General features: G+C 44.0%; 1 protein-coding gene across 1 annotated transcript in view; it reads left to right on the top strand.

Moving 5' to 3' along the window:
- The window catches only part of DDX18 (DEAD-box helicase 18), a 194,036-nt gene that overhangs the window by 87,353 nt on the left and 89,926 nt on the right, over positions 1-16,757 (top strand). Inside the window, exons 5-7 of the mRNA XM_069224345.1 lie at positions 5,548-5,648; positions 6,933-7,132; positions 7,232-7,346. Coding sequence (XP_069080446.1) covers positions 5,548-5,648; positions 6,933-7,132; positions 7,232-7,346 — 416 coding nt within the window. The remainder of the gene's footprint in view (positions 1-5,547; positions 5,649-6,932; positions 7,133-7,231; positions 7,347-16,757) is intronic.

Here is a 16,757-nt window from a genome sequence, read left to right as displayed (position 1 = left end):
GAAGGCATGCATGGCTCCGAACGTCTGGTTTTAAACCAGAGATTCAACAAGCAGTTCTCAATATGCCTTTTAATGAAAAAGAACTGTTCGGTCCAGAAGTGGACACAGCGATTGAGAAACTCAAAAAAGATACGGACACTGCCAAAGCCATGGGCGCACTCTACTCCCCGCAGAGCAGAGGGAATTACAGCACATTCCGTAAAACGCCCTTTCGAGGGGGGTTTCGGGGTCAAAGCACACAAGCCAGCACCTCACAAGCAACACCGTCCAGTTACCAGGGACAGTATAGAGGAGGTTTTCGGGGACAATATAGAGGAGGGCAATTCCCTAGAAATAGAGGAAGATTTCAGAGCCCCAAAACCCCTACTACTAAACAGTGACTCACATGTCACTCACCCCCTCCACACAACACCAGTGGGGGGAAGAATAGGTCATTATTACAAAGCATGGGAGGAAATCACTACAGACACTTGGGTTCTAGCAATTATCCAACATGGTTATTGCATAGAATTTCTACAATTCCCTCCAAACATACCACCAAAAGCACAAAATTTAACAACACACCATTCCAATCTCCTGGAGATAGAAGTGCAGGCACTATTGCAAAAGAATGCAATCGAATTAGTGCCAAACACACAAATAAACACAGGAGTTTCCTCACTGTACTTTCTGATACCAAAGAAGGACAAAACGCTGAGACCAATCCTAGACCTCAGAGTAGTGAACACTTTCATCAAATCAGACCACTTCCACATGGTCACACTACAAGAAGTATTGCCATTGCTAAAACTACACGACTACATGGCAACTTTAGACCTCAAAGATGCTTATTTCCATATACCAATACACCCATCGCACAGGAAATACCTAAGGTTTGTATTCAAAGGAATACATTACCAATTCAAGGTACTGCCTTTCGGATTAACAACCGCACCAAGAGTCTTTACCAAATGTCTAGCGGTAGTCGCAGCACACATAAGAAGGCAGCAAATACATGTGTTCCCATATTTGGACGACTGGCTAATCAAGGCCCATTCGTTCATAGAGTGCTCAAATCACACAAATCAGATCATACAAACCCTCTTCAAACTCGGGTTCACCGTCAACTTTACAAAATCCAACATTCTGCCGCGCAAGGTACAACAATACCTAGGAGCCATAATAGACACATCAAAGGGAGTAGCCACTCCAAGTCCACAAAGAATTCTAAATTTCAACACCATCATACAACGCATGTATCCAACACAAAAGATACAAGCAAAGATGGTATTACAACTCCTAGGCATGATGTCTTCATGCATAGCCATTGTCCCAAGACTGCACATGAGGCCCTTACAACAATGCCTAGCATCACAGTGGTCTCAAGCACAGGGTCACCTTCTAGATCTGGTGTTAATAGACCGCCAAACTTACCTCTCGCTTCTGTGGTGGAACAACATAAATTTAAACAAGGGGCGGCCTTTCCAAGACCCAGTGCCACAATACGTAATAACAACAGATGCTTCCATGACAGGGTGGGGAGCACACCTCGATCAACACAGCATACAAGGACAATGGAACGTACATCAAACAAAACTGCATATCAATCACCTAGAACTTCTAGCAGTTTTTCAAGCACTAAAAGCTTTCCAACCAATAATAGTTCACAAATACATTCTCGTCAAAACAGACAACATGACAACAATGTATTATCTAAACAAGCAGGGGGGGGACGCACTCCACGCAGTTAAGCCTGCTAGCACAAAAGATTTGGCGTTGGGCAATTCACAACCAAATTCGCCTAATTGCACAATTTATACCAGGGATCCAAAATCAACTCGCAGACAATCTCTCTCGAGATCACCACCAGGTCCACGAATGGGAAATTCACCCCCAAATTCTGAACACTTATTTCAAACTCTGGGGAACACCTCAGATAGACTTGTTTGCGACAAGGGAGAACGCAAAATGCCAAAACTTCGCATCCAGATACCCACACGAACAATCCCAAGGCAATGCCCTATGGATGAACTGGTCAGGGATATTTGCTTACGCTTTTCCTCCTCTCCCTCTCCTTCCTTACCTGGTAAACAAACTCAGTCAAAGCAAACTCAAACTCATATTGATAGCACCAACTTGGGCAAGGCAACCCTGGTACACAACGCTGCTAGACCTATCAGTGGTACCCTGCATCAAATTGCCCAACAGGCCAGATCTGTTGACACAGCACAACCAAAAGATCAGACACCCAGATCCAGCATCGCTGAATCTAGCAATCTGGCTCCTGAAATCCTAGAATTCGGGCACTTACAACTTACCCAAGAATGTATGGAAGTCATAAAACAAGCCAGAAGGCCATCCACCAGGCACTGCTATGCAAGTAAATGGAAGAGGTTTGTTTGCTACTGCCATATTAATCAAATACAACCATTACACACAACTCCAGAACATGTAGTGGGTTACTTGCTTCACTTACAAAAATCTAACCTAGCTTTCTCTTCCATTAAAATACACCTTGCAGCAATATCTGCATACCTGCAGACTACCTATTCAACTTCCCTATATAAGATACCAGTCATTAAAGCATTCATGGAGGGCCTTAGGAGAATTATACCACCAAGAACACCACCTGTTCCTTCATGGAACCTAAATGTTGTCCTAACTAGACTTATGGGTCCACCTTTTGAACCCATGCACTCCTGCGACATACAGTTCCTAACCTGGAAGGTGGCATTTCTCATCGCCATTACTTCCCTAAGAAGAGTAAGCGAGATTCAGGCGTTTACAATACAGGAACCTTTTATACAACTACACAAAAATAAAGTCGTCCTAAGGACCAATCCTAAATTTTTGCCAAAGGTTATTTCACCGTTCCATCTAAATCAAACAGTGGAACTTCCAGTGTTTTTTCCACAGCCAGATACCGTAGCTGAAAGGGCACTACATACATTAGATGTCAAAAGAGCTTTGATGTATTACATTGACAGAACAAAAAACATCAGAAAGACTAAACAACTCTTTATTGCATTTCAAAAACCTCACGCAGGAAACCCAATATCAAAACAAGGTATAGCCAGATGGATAGTTAAATGCATCCAAATCTGCTACCTTAAAGCTAAACGACAGCTGCCCATTACACCAAGGGCACACTCAACCAGAAAGAAAGGTGCTACCATGGCCTTTCTAGGAAACATCCCAATGCAAGAAATATGTAAGGCAGCCACATGGTCTACGCCTCACACATTCACCAAGCACTACTGTGTAGACGTGTTATCCGCACAACAAGCCACAGTAGGTCAAGCCGTATTAAGGACATTATTTCAGACTACTTCCACTCCTACAGGCTGATCCACCGCTTTTGGGGAAATAACTGCTTACTAGTCTATGCAGAACATGCGTATCTACAGCGACAGATGCCATCGAACTGAAAATGTCACTTACCCAGTGTACATCTGTTCGTGGCATCAGTCGCAGTAGATTCGCATGTGCCCACCCGCCTCCCCGGGAGCCTGTAGCAGTTTGGAAGTTACCTTCAATTATTTATATATGTATCATCTCAACCTTAAATAGGTGCATACTTACTCACTCCATTGCATGGGCACTATTACTACAATTCAACTCCTACCTCACCCTCTGCGGGGAAAAACAATCGAAGATGGAGTCGACGCCCATGCGCAATGGAGACAAAAGGAGGAGTCACTCGGTCCCGTGACTCGAAAGACTTCTTCGAACAAAAACAACTTGTAACACTCCGGCCCAACACCAGATGGCGAGCTATTGCAGAACATGCGAATCTACTGCGACTGATGCCACGAACAGATGTACACTGGGTAAGTGACATTTTCATTACGTCACCCTGTTCTTCAGGGAGTTGCACTATCTCAATGGTAATAAAGGACAAATGGGAGTCAAAACTCCAGCCATGATCACCATAATTCTGCTGGCCACAGCACTGTATGCCTCTCTTAAAAAGCCATCCTTTCTTACGTGAAGTCTTTGTAAACAGCTAAGACTCCTAGTCACCCTACAAGTGGAACTTAACCTCGTTAAATGTTCTACAGATGCATCTTTATGCCAGCAAGAAATAGAAATCTTCAGAATGATTCCATACAACAAGAAGAATATCTGAACATTTTGCCCAAAAGAAAAAGTTTGTAATTTTGTAAGCCAGGCGTGGTTTTCACCTTGTGGTCTTGTTGGCCATCCCTTCATGACTCTGAAAGTCTTTCCTGTATAATTTTTTTTGTTTGTTTTTTGTTCATTGGGCAATCTCTGATTTCGTGGCGGACAGCCTGTCTTTATTGGCGTCTGCAGATAGTGAGCGAGGAAATGGGTTACATGCACTGGGAGTGGAAATGCAGCCAGGTACTTGTTAGTAGATTTTCAATCTATGTTGAAAAAACAATAATATTTGTAGATTACGTAAAAAATGTTAACGATAATGTTTTTTGCTTCCTTCTAAAGAGGAGTAGATGGATTAACTAGACACATGGCCTGATTTAGATCTCAGCGGGAGTTACTCGGTCACACCGGTGACGGATATCTCATCAGCCGAAATCTAAAAACCATTGTTTTCTGTGGTATTTAGATTTCAGCGGACGAGATTTCCAACACCGTTGCGATGGAGTACCCCTCCTCTGAGATCTAAATCAGGCCTTAAATTGAAAGAACAGTGCCACAGTTAAAATCCATTGGTTTGTCCTCAAGGGGTTCTCCCAACCTAGGTTTGTCTACTAAGCTGCACTATTCACTAGTCTGTGTCCGGCTTCATTCATTTCTAGCTATATTGTGTATATGTGTAATACTGTAACAGTACACAGGCACATACAAACATTGCCTGACGTGTCCAATATTTGCTTACAATATGGAACACCCTCCCAATGGGCTTGTGAGCATTATTTTTAAAAATGAAATAGAGCTTCAAACTTTTCGCCCACACTTATGAGAATATCGTAACACTGAAAGTGAAATAAACCAATACTTGAATACTGCTATGGAAAAAATATAAGAAATTGATTTGTGCATATTTTCCTTAATTTGGTATTATGTGGTAATTAAGTTATTTTCTATTTTTTTTATATATATTTTTTTACTGTGATTCATTTTACAAGTAGATGCCCAAGTTCGAGCTTATATGACTGAAAACGACCACCTGATGATGCTTATGTTTAACTGGATTCATGTTTGCAGATAAAGTTGAACAGCTTGTAAACACAAAGAAACTTGTGCAGTTGATAGTCTGAGTCCTTGCTGACTCTCTTTACTACCTGCACTTTGCTCAGTCTGTGTGGTTTCTAGTTCTGACCTTGATTATTTGGTACTCTCGTGTCCCTTTTTATATCTCGAACATATACACTCATTTACAGTGTTACCTCTGCACTTCTCCGTGAAGTCTTGCTTTTACTAATGTATTGTTTCTCCTGAATGGAAGCTTTGCGGATGTCTGTAGTTTCAAGAAGACTGTGGCACAAATGTCATCTAATATGTAATAGATATCACGTTGTACAATTTTGAAGGATATATCTTTCTTCTGTTAAAAATGGGAATGATCTTTTTTTTTTTTCTTAGGGATGTTCTGGCAGCTGCACGTACTGGAAGTGGTAAAACACTAGCCTTCCTGATACCTGCAATTGAGCTGGTCTACAAGCTAAAATTCATGCCAAGAAATGGTAATTTTTATATTATAGTCTTACTGCCATTTGGATGTGTTCGCATAACTGGAAATGTTTTACACAAGACTTACCAAATATTTAAAAGGCCATAAATATCCCCACTCCACAGTAGTTCCAATAATTAGTAACCCGTTTTGACCCAGAGCAGCTGAATCCGTATTTTTCTTCTGAAACTAGCCATATCTGTGTGCACCAATGACAAGCTAATTTTAGTTCTTTCTGTTACCAGTGCTTGCACTATTCATTTTCTGGGCTGCTATCTCGTGTGTTCCATTCCCATTCATATTTAATCTCTGCAGAGTTCCCTGGCACAGTGTCACCTGGCCCCTACTGCATGCTGTTAGCCATCGTCTTAAGTGGCTCTGCCTGTATCCATTGGTGTTGGCATTCTTCTGAATTTCCAGTCTTTATTGGCTGGACATGTAATCACATGAATAGCATATTCTGTCAGAAAAACGTTTGCCAAAGGACACATTTTCCGCACCAAACTCTTTGGTTCTTCTTGCTAATATTGTTAAATATGCAGCACGGTTATGGGTGTGCAAAATTCACTTAACTTGATTTTATGTAACTACATGAGTTTTCAGACCAGTTATTCCTCACACAGAGCCATTCTTTGATGTTATATTTCGAAATGCAGCCTCAAGTCTATTTTGAACATGAGTATTCGGTATGCACCGGAAAATTCCCGCAAACACGAGCCCCAAGCAGCAGCCCCTCACATTTTGGTTTTATAGATTGCCCCCTTGGGCTCGCACTATAAGTTTCCCGTCAGCGGCACATGACATTGCATAATAGCGTCATTTTGGGAAATTCACAAGCAAGCTTACCGCATAATTGGTGAAATTACATGCCGGCATAATAGAAATTTCTGCTAGGTTAAAATGCAGTCATAGCGCGAACATGGTGAACAAGCTCAAGCCCAACCAGATACGCTAGATGTTTGGGCGAGAACTCTGTGATGAGGCGTGCCACTATAACCCTTGTGAGTGAGATTCCTTTAAAACATCTGTGTGTCGTCCCTGTAAGATAGTGGAAGAGAAGTTAGCCATTGGTCTTAGTGTGTTCCTTCTCTGCTGATTAATTGAGGTTATATGAATTTGCGAATTGGAGATGACCCTCTGTACAATCTTCTCAGTCACTCTTTGTAATTACGGCTAATGCAGTCATATTCAGCTTATTCCAGTGAATCGTATTTTGTCACAGCGGTACCTTTCAAGTATTGTGAAATTCGCATATTGAAATCTTTGTCTTTACTGCTTAAGTTCTTGTCCTCTTCAGGTACCGGAGTTCTCATTCTCTCTCCCACTCGAGAACTCGCTATGCAGACCTACGGTGTATTGAAAGAGTTGATGACCCATCATGTCCACACGTACGGTTTGATAATGGGTGGAAGTAACAGATCTGCAGAAGCACAGAAACTTGCAAATGGAGTAAATATAGTTGTGGCAACACCTGGCAGGTTGCTGGATCACTTGCAGGTACACATTGTACAACCTAACGTTATGTAAAGTTTTTGGCCGATCAAAAAGGCAGACAAATTATCGTAAATAATTTCTCTTGTTCACTTTATCTTGAAGAACACTCCAGGTTTTATGTACAAAAACCTTCAGTGTTTGGTGATTGATGAAGCGGATCGAATCTTGGAGGTTGGCTTTGAGGAAGAAATGAAACAGATCATAAAACTTCTGCCAAGTAAGTGCCCATCTAACCACAGTTAACCATTTTTTCTGTGCTGTGTTTATTTCTTGTAATGTTTAATATTTTGTGTGTGTATATATATAATAATATAAAAAAACATATTTTCGTGCCATATCCCAAGAAGTAGACAGTTCTTTGGGTATTGCCATTCTCACACCTCATTCCATTGTGAACTTGTGTATTAGTTGCGCCTATAAAGGTTTTTTTGTTTTTAGCACTATTTTGTGAGAAGAAATGTTTGCTAGTATTCTCCTAATACTTTTTTTCCAGGGACAAATGTAGTTTTTCAGTATAGTAAATTCAGTTGTTTACTTCATTTTCAGTAGTTAACATACACAGATTTTTCCTAACCTATTTTGATGAAAAGTTACTAGGTTAATGTTTGGCAACGGATGGCACACAGGGCTACCACTGTGCCAGCAGCTCAGTCTGTCTCCATGAAATGTAACATATTTGCACAATTTTGGAAAAGATGCATATTTAGAGATCATCACATTCTTGGAGATAGTTTCATTTTCCTAAGGTTAATTTTCTTAATCTAACTCTTGCACTCGCTAATTACCATTAGTTTATTTTACTATGCCTCTTCGTATATAGGTAGCCATTTTTAAAGGATATGCTGGGCTGGATATGAAATAGCCGTGCTGCCTAATGAGAGAAACGGGCCAGGAATTGAACGAAAGTGAAGGTCTAGTCATGGTATCTTGTACAGATTGGCGATTTAGCCTGTACTTTCTAGCATTTTGTTTTCTTAATGGCTACAATAGTAACATCCTATATGTTGAAGAGGGTGTGAACATATTCAGACGTGTAAGAAAACCATAAGCTTGACGGCACCAATTGACACTGGAATACTAAGTGTTTTTTTTAGTGTGCCTAAGTGTTTGACATATTTGGAATTAAAGTGAGTTATTACTCATCTTTAGATAAATGTGTCCACCAAAATCAGTTTACTTTTTTCTTTCTTTTTTTTTCTTTTTTTTTTCTTTTTGTAATTTATTTATTCTAATTCCCAGAATCCTGGTCAGATGGCTCTTACTGCCAGAGCCTGATGGTCAGCAACACAAACTGCAGGGTATAGGGTCAGTCAGTCAAAACAGTTTGTTTATTTAGACCGTAGTTTATTAAAACCACTATTAATACAATCTACACATAATGCATACAATAAACTAAAAAGGAATACAATTAGAAAACCCACAAAAAACAGCACCCATATCTTGCATTTTAACACTACACAATATTCTAAAATACCTTTCACTGCAATTATAAATCTCCCAGTCACACAGGCAACATGCAGGAACCTCATATTCAGCAAAAATGTAAATGGTTGATCCATATTTACAACTCCATACTTGATAAAAATTGGTTTTGACATTAGTTGACTCACATTTTAAAACAATTGACAGTGTATTAAGATAGGCGCCTCATTACGTTTTATCATCCTACCACAAGTACCCATACCCAATTTGCCTATCACTGCTGATTTTGTCCTCCAATATCCATAACAGGGGTTTATTCCAACTCTAAATTTTCATACAGCATACCTAAGCTGGGGGTTAGTTAAGGCCTAAATGTATGGGGAACAATCATCAACCCAAGCCTTTAGAAAAAACTGCATGGGTGATTTTGCCTCCGTACAACTGGAACATAAATTGGCAAGCACCGTAAACTCTGATTCGGCGAACTTTATCTCCAACTTCCTCTGATTCAACTTTACTATCAACCTATTAAAGATTTCATTCAACACTTGTCTAATGTGCTTGCCCATTTCAATTTGCTAGCTTAAACCTCTCTTTTGCAAAACAATGGGATTTTTGTATTTCCTTCCCTTGCTTGTCCCAACCAAAACCTCAGCGCAGCTGCCTACCCTAAATAACTCCAAGCAGTAAGCTGGGTCTCCATCCTTACACCCTGAAACATAGATAAAGGTGGCAATGCAAGGAGTCTTTTCACACATCTGCCTTCTTCATAAGTCCAGTTTAAAACTTCCACGCCGTACTGGAATAGAGGATGAGCCAAAAAGTTGCTGGCTGACAATATAGGTCGAAGGTAGGGACCACAGTACTTCCTGCTAAATTGCTTCAGGCCCCACATGGATGCCAAGGCTGTGGCTTTTAACAGTTCTGTGTGCTCTTTCCAATTTAGCTTTACATCGAACCACATATCAAGCGATTTAGACTTTTCTACAACAGCCACTTATTCCCTCCCAGGAGCCAATTGAACCCTACGTTTCCTTTCACCTTGTAGGAAGTTGGCTCTGTATGCACTATTTCAAAGTAAGGAATAGTATGCACAGAGTCCAAGGGTTCCCCTTAGAGGTAAGATAGTGGCAAAAAGAGATAATTCTAATGCTCTATTTTGTGGTAGTGTGGTCGAGCAGTAGGCTTATCAAAGGAGTAGTGTTAAGCATCTGTTGTACACACACAGGCAATAAATGAGGAACACACACTCTAAGACAATTCCAGGCCAATAGGTTTTTGTATAGAAAAATATATGTTCGGTGGCATGTGTAGCTGCAGATACACATGCTGTGCATAGTCCGCCGTCTGGTGTTGGGTCGAAGTGTTACAAGTTGTTGTTCTTCGAAGAAGTCTTTTCGAGTCACGAGACCGAGGGACTCCTCCTCTTTTGTTTCCATTGCGCATGGGCGTTGACTCCATCTTAGATTGTTTTTTTTCCGCCATCGGGTTCGGACGGGTTCCTTTTCGCTCCGTGTTTCGGGACGGAAAGATAGTCATAACTTCGGAAAACTACGTCGGTATTGTTTCGTTCGGTATCGGGTTAGATTAGAATCGACACCGAATCCTGAAGAGCTCCGGTAGCCCTTCGGGGTAATTTCGATCCCCCGTCGGGGCCTGGTCGGCCCGACCGCGTGCAACATCGACACTGATGGAACGGACCCCGTTCCGATTCTGTCCTAAATGCCACAGTAAATATCCCTATACAGACCAACATTTGGTCTGTAACTTGTGCCTGTCACCCGAGCACAAGGAAGAAACTTGTGAGGCCTGTCGAGCGTTTCGGTCGAGAAAAACGCTCCGTGACCGAAGAGCCAGACGGTTGCAGATGGCGTCCACGCCGACAGGACAACGAGGGTTCGAGGAACAGGGAGAAGAAGAAGAAGCCTTCTCCATCCATGAATCGGACTCTGAAGAATTCAACGTCGAAGAAACCGTGAGTAAGAGGTCGAAGCAAGCACCACACGGGAAAACAGACAAAGCCCAGGGGACGCCACTGCCAACAGGCCATGGCTCAACCCATAAAGTAGGTGACCGTCCATCGGCACTGAAAAAAGGCGAACTGGTGCCGAGGTCGTCCGACTCGGGTCGAGACACAGGCACGCAGCAATCTCTGGACCGAGAAAGTGCTGCAGAAAAGGGTCGACACCAAGACAGCACCACCGAGGCTGCTCGGCACAGAGACAGCGGCACCGAAGATGGTCGACGCCGAGAAAGTTCGACACCGAAAAAGGAAAATCTCGTCGGAGCCGAAAACAACAAAAGACACGGTTTCGGTGCCTAAACGACCAGCAACCGAACCGACAGCCAGTTCGTACTCAGAGGAACAATCACTGTCCTCCTAAATGCGTAAACACAGGTTTGAGGAAGATTTACAAACCACAGATGTAGACCACACCCAAAAGCGGATCTTCATACAAAGTGGTACAGGGAAGATCAGCACTCTTCCCCCCCAATCAGGAGGAAAAGGAAACTCGATTTCCAACCACAAGAAAAGACACCACAAGCAAAAGTGGTAAAGAAGGTAACTCCACCACCCTCTCCACCACCGGTAACTCATACATCACCGGCACAGACTCCGTCACATTCACCAGCTCATACCACTATGAGCCAAGATGACCAGGATGCGTGGGATCTCTATGACTCCCCAGTATCCGACAATAGCCCTGAGTCGTACCCTACTAAGCCCTCACCACCTGAAGACAGTACAGCGTATGCACAGGTGGTAGCTAGGGCAGCAGAGTTCCATAACATGTCGTTACACTCAGAGCCTGTCGAGGAGGACTTCCTTTTCAACACCCTCTCCTCCACCCATAGCAATTATCAAAGCCTTCCTATGCTCCCGGGAATGCTAAGGCACGCTAAACAGATCTTTAAAGAACCTGTCAAAAGCAGAGCAATAACTCCAAGGGTGGAGAAGAAATATAAAGCACCGCCCACGGACCCTGCTTTTATCACATCACATCACAACTGCCACCAGATTCAGTTGTCGTAGGAGCAGCTCGTAAAAGAGCCAACTCGCACACATCAGGCGACGCACCACCTCCAGACAAGGAGAGCCGCAAGTTCGACGCAGCTGGGGAAAGGGTTGCAGTACAAGCTGCAAACCAGTGGCGTATCGCTAACTCGCAGGCGCTCCTAGCGCGATATGACAGAGCCCATTGGGACGAGATGCAGCATCTCATCGAGCATCTACCCAAAGAATTCCAGAAACGGGCAAAACAAGTGGTTGAGGAGGGACAAAATATCTCCAACAACCAAATACGTTCCTCTATGGATGCAGCGGATACAGCTGCAAGAACAATAAATACCGCGGTAACCATAAGGAGGCACGCATGGTCGCGCACATCCGGCTTCAAACCTGAGATACAACAGGCAGTACTCAATATGCCGTTCAATGAACAACAATTGTTTGGACCCGAAGTGGACACGGCAATTGATAAATTTGAAAAAAGATACTGACACAGCTAAGGCCATGGGCGCACTCTATTCCCCGCAGGGCAGGGGCACTTTTGGCACGTTTCGCAAAACAACCTACAGAGGGGGGTTTCGAGGTCAAACCACACAAGCTAGTACCTCACAAACAACACCGTCTACCTACCAGGGACAGTACCAAAGGGGAGGCTTTCGGGGCCAATACAGAGGGGGACAATTCCCTAGAAACCGGGGAAAATTTCAGGGTCCCAAAACCCTGCCAACCAAACAGTGACTCACAAGTCACTCAACCCCTTCACACAACACCAGTGGGGGGAAGACTAAGCCAGTTCTACAAATTTTGGGAGGAGATCACAACAGACACTTGGGTCTTAGCAATTATCCGGCATGGTTATTGCATAGAATTTCTCCAACTCCCTCCAAACGTCCCACCAAAAACACAGAATATGTCAAAACAGCATTTAGACCTGCTAGATCTGGAAGTTCAAGCATTACTACAAAAAGACGCAATAGAATTCGTACCAGGTCCACAAAGAAACACAGGAGTTTACTCACTGTACTTTCTAATACCAAAAAAAGACAAAACACTGAGACCAATCTTAGATCTCAGAACACTAAACACCTACATCAAATCGGAACACTTTCACATGGTCACGCTATAGGACGTATTACCACTGTTGAGACAGCAAGACTACATGACAACCTTAGATCTAAAAGATGCATATTTCCACATACCGATACATCCCTCGCACAGGAAATACCTAAGGTTCGTATTCAAGGGAATACATTACCAATTCAAAGTGTTGCCGTTCGGTATAACAACCGCACCGAGAGTCTTTACAAAATGTCTAGCAGTAGTAGCTGCACATATCAGAAGGCAGCAAATACACGTGTTCCCCTACCTAGACGATTGGCTAATCAAGACCAACTCCCTAACAAGATGTTCACACCACACAGATTATGTCATACAAACCCTCTACAAACTAGGGTTCTCCATCAACTATACAAAGTCACACATTCTGCCGTGCCAAACACAGCAATACTTGGGAGCGACAATCAACACAACAAAAGGGATAGCCCCTCCAAGTCCACAAAGGGTTCAAAATTTTTACAAAGTCATACAAGCCATGTATCCAACACAAAAAATACATGCAAAGATGGTGTTAAAACTCCTAGGCATGATGTCCTCATGCATAGCCATTGTCCCAAACGCAAGATTGCACATGAGGCCCTTACAACAGTGCCTAGCATCACAATGGTCACATGCACAGGGTCACCTTCTAGATCTGGTGTTAATAGACCGCCAAACATACATCTCGCTTCTATGGTGGAACAGTATAAATTTAAACAAAGGGCGGCCTTTCCAAGACCCAGTGCCACTATACGTGATAACTACAGATGCTTCCATGACAGGGTGGGGAGCACACCTCAATCAACACCGCATCCAAGGACAATGGGACGTACATCAAAGAAGGTTTCATATAAATCACCTCGAATTGTTAGCAGTATTCCTAGCGTTGAAAGCATTTCAACCCATCATAATCCACAAATACATTCTTGTCAAAACAGACAACATGACAACAATGTATTATCTAAACAAACCGGGGGGAACACACTCGACACAGCTGTGTCTCCTAGCACAAAGGATATGGCAGTGGGCAATTCACAACCACATTCGCCTAATAGCACAGTTTATTCCAGGGATCCAGAATCAGCTAGCAGACAATCTCTCTCGGGATCACCAACAAGTACACGAATGGGAGATTCACCCCCAAATTCTAAACTCTTACTTCCAAATTTGGGGAACACCTCAAATAGACCTATTTGCAACAAAAGAGAACGCAAAATGCCAAAACTTCGCATCCAGGTACCCACAGCAGCAGTCTCAAGGCAATGCTCTATGGATGAATTGGTCAGGGATATTTGCGTACGCTTTTCCCCCTCCCCCTCTCCCTCTTCTTCCATATCTAGTAAACAGATTGAGTCAAAACAAACTCAAACTCATACTAATAGCACCTACATGGGCAAGACAACCTTGGTGTAAGGAAATGCCTCCTTGGCATGGTTGCCCCCTGACTTTTTGCCTTTGCTGATGCTATGTTTACAATTGAAAGTGTGCTGAGGCCTGCTAACCAGGCCCCAGCACCAGTGTTCTTTCACCTAAAATGTACCATTGATTCCACAATTGGCACACCCTGGCCTCCAGATAAGTCCCTTGTAACTGGTACCTCTGGTACCAAGGGCCCTGATGCCAGGGAAGGTCTCTAAGGGCTGCAGCATGTATTATGCCACCCTAGAGACCCCTCACCCAGCCTGGGTGAGGGGTCTCTAGGGTGGCATAATACATGCTGCAGCCCTTAGAGACCTTCCCTGGCATCAGGGCCCTTGGTACCAGAGGTACCAGTTACAAGGGACTTATCTGGAGGCCAGGGTGTGCCAATTGTGGAATCAATGGTACATTTTAGGTGAAAGAACACTGGTGCTGGGGCCTGGTTAGCAGGGTCCCAGCACACTTCTCAGTCAAGTCAGCATCAGTATCAGGCAAAAAGTGGGGGGTCATTACACATGGAGAGAGGAAGAGGGAGGAGGGGGGATAACTATGGAGGAACACTCCGTACTTAGCTCCCTATAATTCAAAGTACACACGAAAGTACGGGGTTCTCTAAAAGCGGACGTCGCGGATATTAGCGTAGTCCTAGGTTGTATGTATTCCTATTTGGAAGGGTAACGTCAGTGGAATGTCAGTTGGAAATTACCGAGTGGAACAGCGAGGGGAGGGAAGAAGGGAATTTCCTTTTACGGACTAGGTGGTCTCACACACTATATAGTGTCATGCTTCATCATTTGACCACCTAGACCCACCCAGGTAGGACAGTGCCACCTGGGCGGACTCAACCTCACTGTTAAAGGAACAGGAGGGAGTGCGTAAATAAACTTGTTTCTGGAAAGATCGGGATCCAGCTAATCTACTGAAAAACTAAAAACACCTAAGCAGACACCTGTGAAGAGCAACAAATTTAATGGTGGTGTCTGTCTGGTGTAGTTAAAAAGGGGGGTTGGGACACCTCTGTGAGGACAAGGACTCACAGGGTCACCTAACTAATTACTAGCCAACATGTTTCTGCCCTCAAAAGTGAGCCAATGAAGGTCTCGGGGCATTCGTCAGGGCCTAGGATCCCTACGTCTCACGTTGGAGGAAAATACTCTATGGGGAAATCAAAGAGTGAGAAAATGAAAAAAGAATGATCTACATTACCCAAGGAATTACCTTGAGGCGGCCTATGGGGAGAAAAACAATTAATTAGCACTCTGGTGGCACACAGCATTGCAAAACCAACCAACTACACACGTGTCAAGGGGATGCATTCATGCACGAAACACATATGTTCAAAAAAGGTAAAATACATGCGTGGAGTGACTGAGTGGGTATATCTACACAAGTGGACAGTCCTATCACTGCAGGGAATTATAGTTCTTACCCTTTTCTTAGAGGCAGCTAGCCTCTGGTATCCAGGAGGGGGAGTGTCCCCTTATAGTCACACACTAAGGGATAGAGATGAACATAAAGACGAAGTGAGGAGAGGAACAGAAGTAGGCAGAATAGATACAGAGGGAGCAATAGGGGGGGGGAAAAAAGCAAGTTCCCAGTAGGAACCCACTATTGCTGGTAGAAAAATACTGGTTAAGAGAAAAACCGAAGTGACTATAGACAAAAAAAGTAAGATTAAAAGCAATAAGGGCTTATCTGTGTTGCCTGTGATCCGGTATGCCACTCACTACATCAAAAGGGGACGCTCGCCGTGCGCCTACTTCGTCCTCTCCTTGGACCGCTTGTGACAAGTGGCTGAGGGAGAACGGTCTATTTATGGCTGTAAGAAATTCCAGGTGCGCCCTGTTAGCGCGTAAGTTGGAGTTCAATTAATGTTAATCACCGCCGCGGGCCTCTTTGCGTTACTAGCCTCGATATGATTGCCGTAATGGCGGGCGCACCGGCCAAGCCGGGGCGCCGGCATGAATGTGATCGAGTGCAGAGTCGGGCCTCTTTAGGTTGATGGCGCGATGTGCTTTGCCGCACCCGCCGGCGCCCCAGCAGTGCTGGGGCGCCGGCATGAATGCGGGCGAGTGCAAGGGTGGGGCCCGAGCCGGAAGATTCCGGCCCGAGCGCCACCAGCGGAAGGCTCGCGTTTACAGTGGCCGCTGGGAAATGTAGTTCCCAGCGGTCCCGTAGCCCAAAGGGCTAAGAAAAAAAAGAAAAAGCGAGGAAAAACGAGGGAAAGGATAAAGAAAAGAGAGGAGAGGGGGGGGGGGGGGAAAGAGGGGGGGGGAAAAAGAAAAAAAGGGAGGAGGGAGAAGGGATATTGTAGAAGAAATGCAACCGGGGGGGGGGGGGGGAGAAAAGAAAAAGATAGAGCAGAAGCGGACGGAAGGGAGGACTCATAAATTAGTCAGACACACTGCTTGCCAGCTTGTGTGTGCTAGTGAGGACAAAACGAGTAAGTCGACATGGCACTCCCCTCAGGGTGCCATGCCAGCCTCTCACTGCCTATGCAGTATAGGTAAGACACCCCTCTAGCAGGCCTTACAGCCCTAAGGCAGGGTGCACTATACCATAGGTGAGGGTACCAGTGCATGAGCATGGTACCCCTACAGTGTCTAAACAAAACCTTAGACATTGTAAGTGCAGGGTAGCCATAAGAGTATATGGTCTGGGAGTCTGTCAAACACGAACTCC

The sequence above is a fragment of the Pleurodeles waltl genome, chromosome 3_1 (assembly GCF_031143425.1).
Source record: "Pleurodeles waltl isolate 20211129_DDA chromosome 3_1, aPleWal1.hap1.20221129, whole genome shotgun sequence".
In the NCBI taxonomy this organism is placed as follows: domain Eukaryota; kingdom Metazoa; phylum Chordata; class Amphibia; order Caudata; family Salamandridae; genus Pleurodeles; species Pleurodeles waltl.
This window is presented reverse-complemented; position numbering and strand designations above follow the sequence as displayed.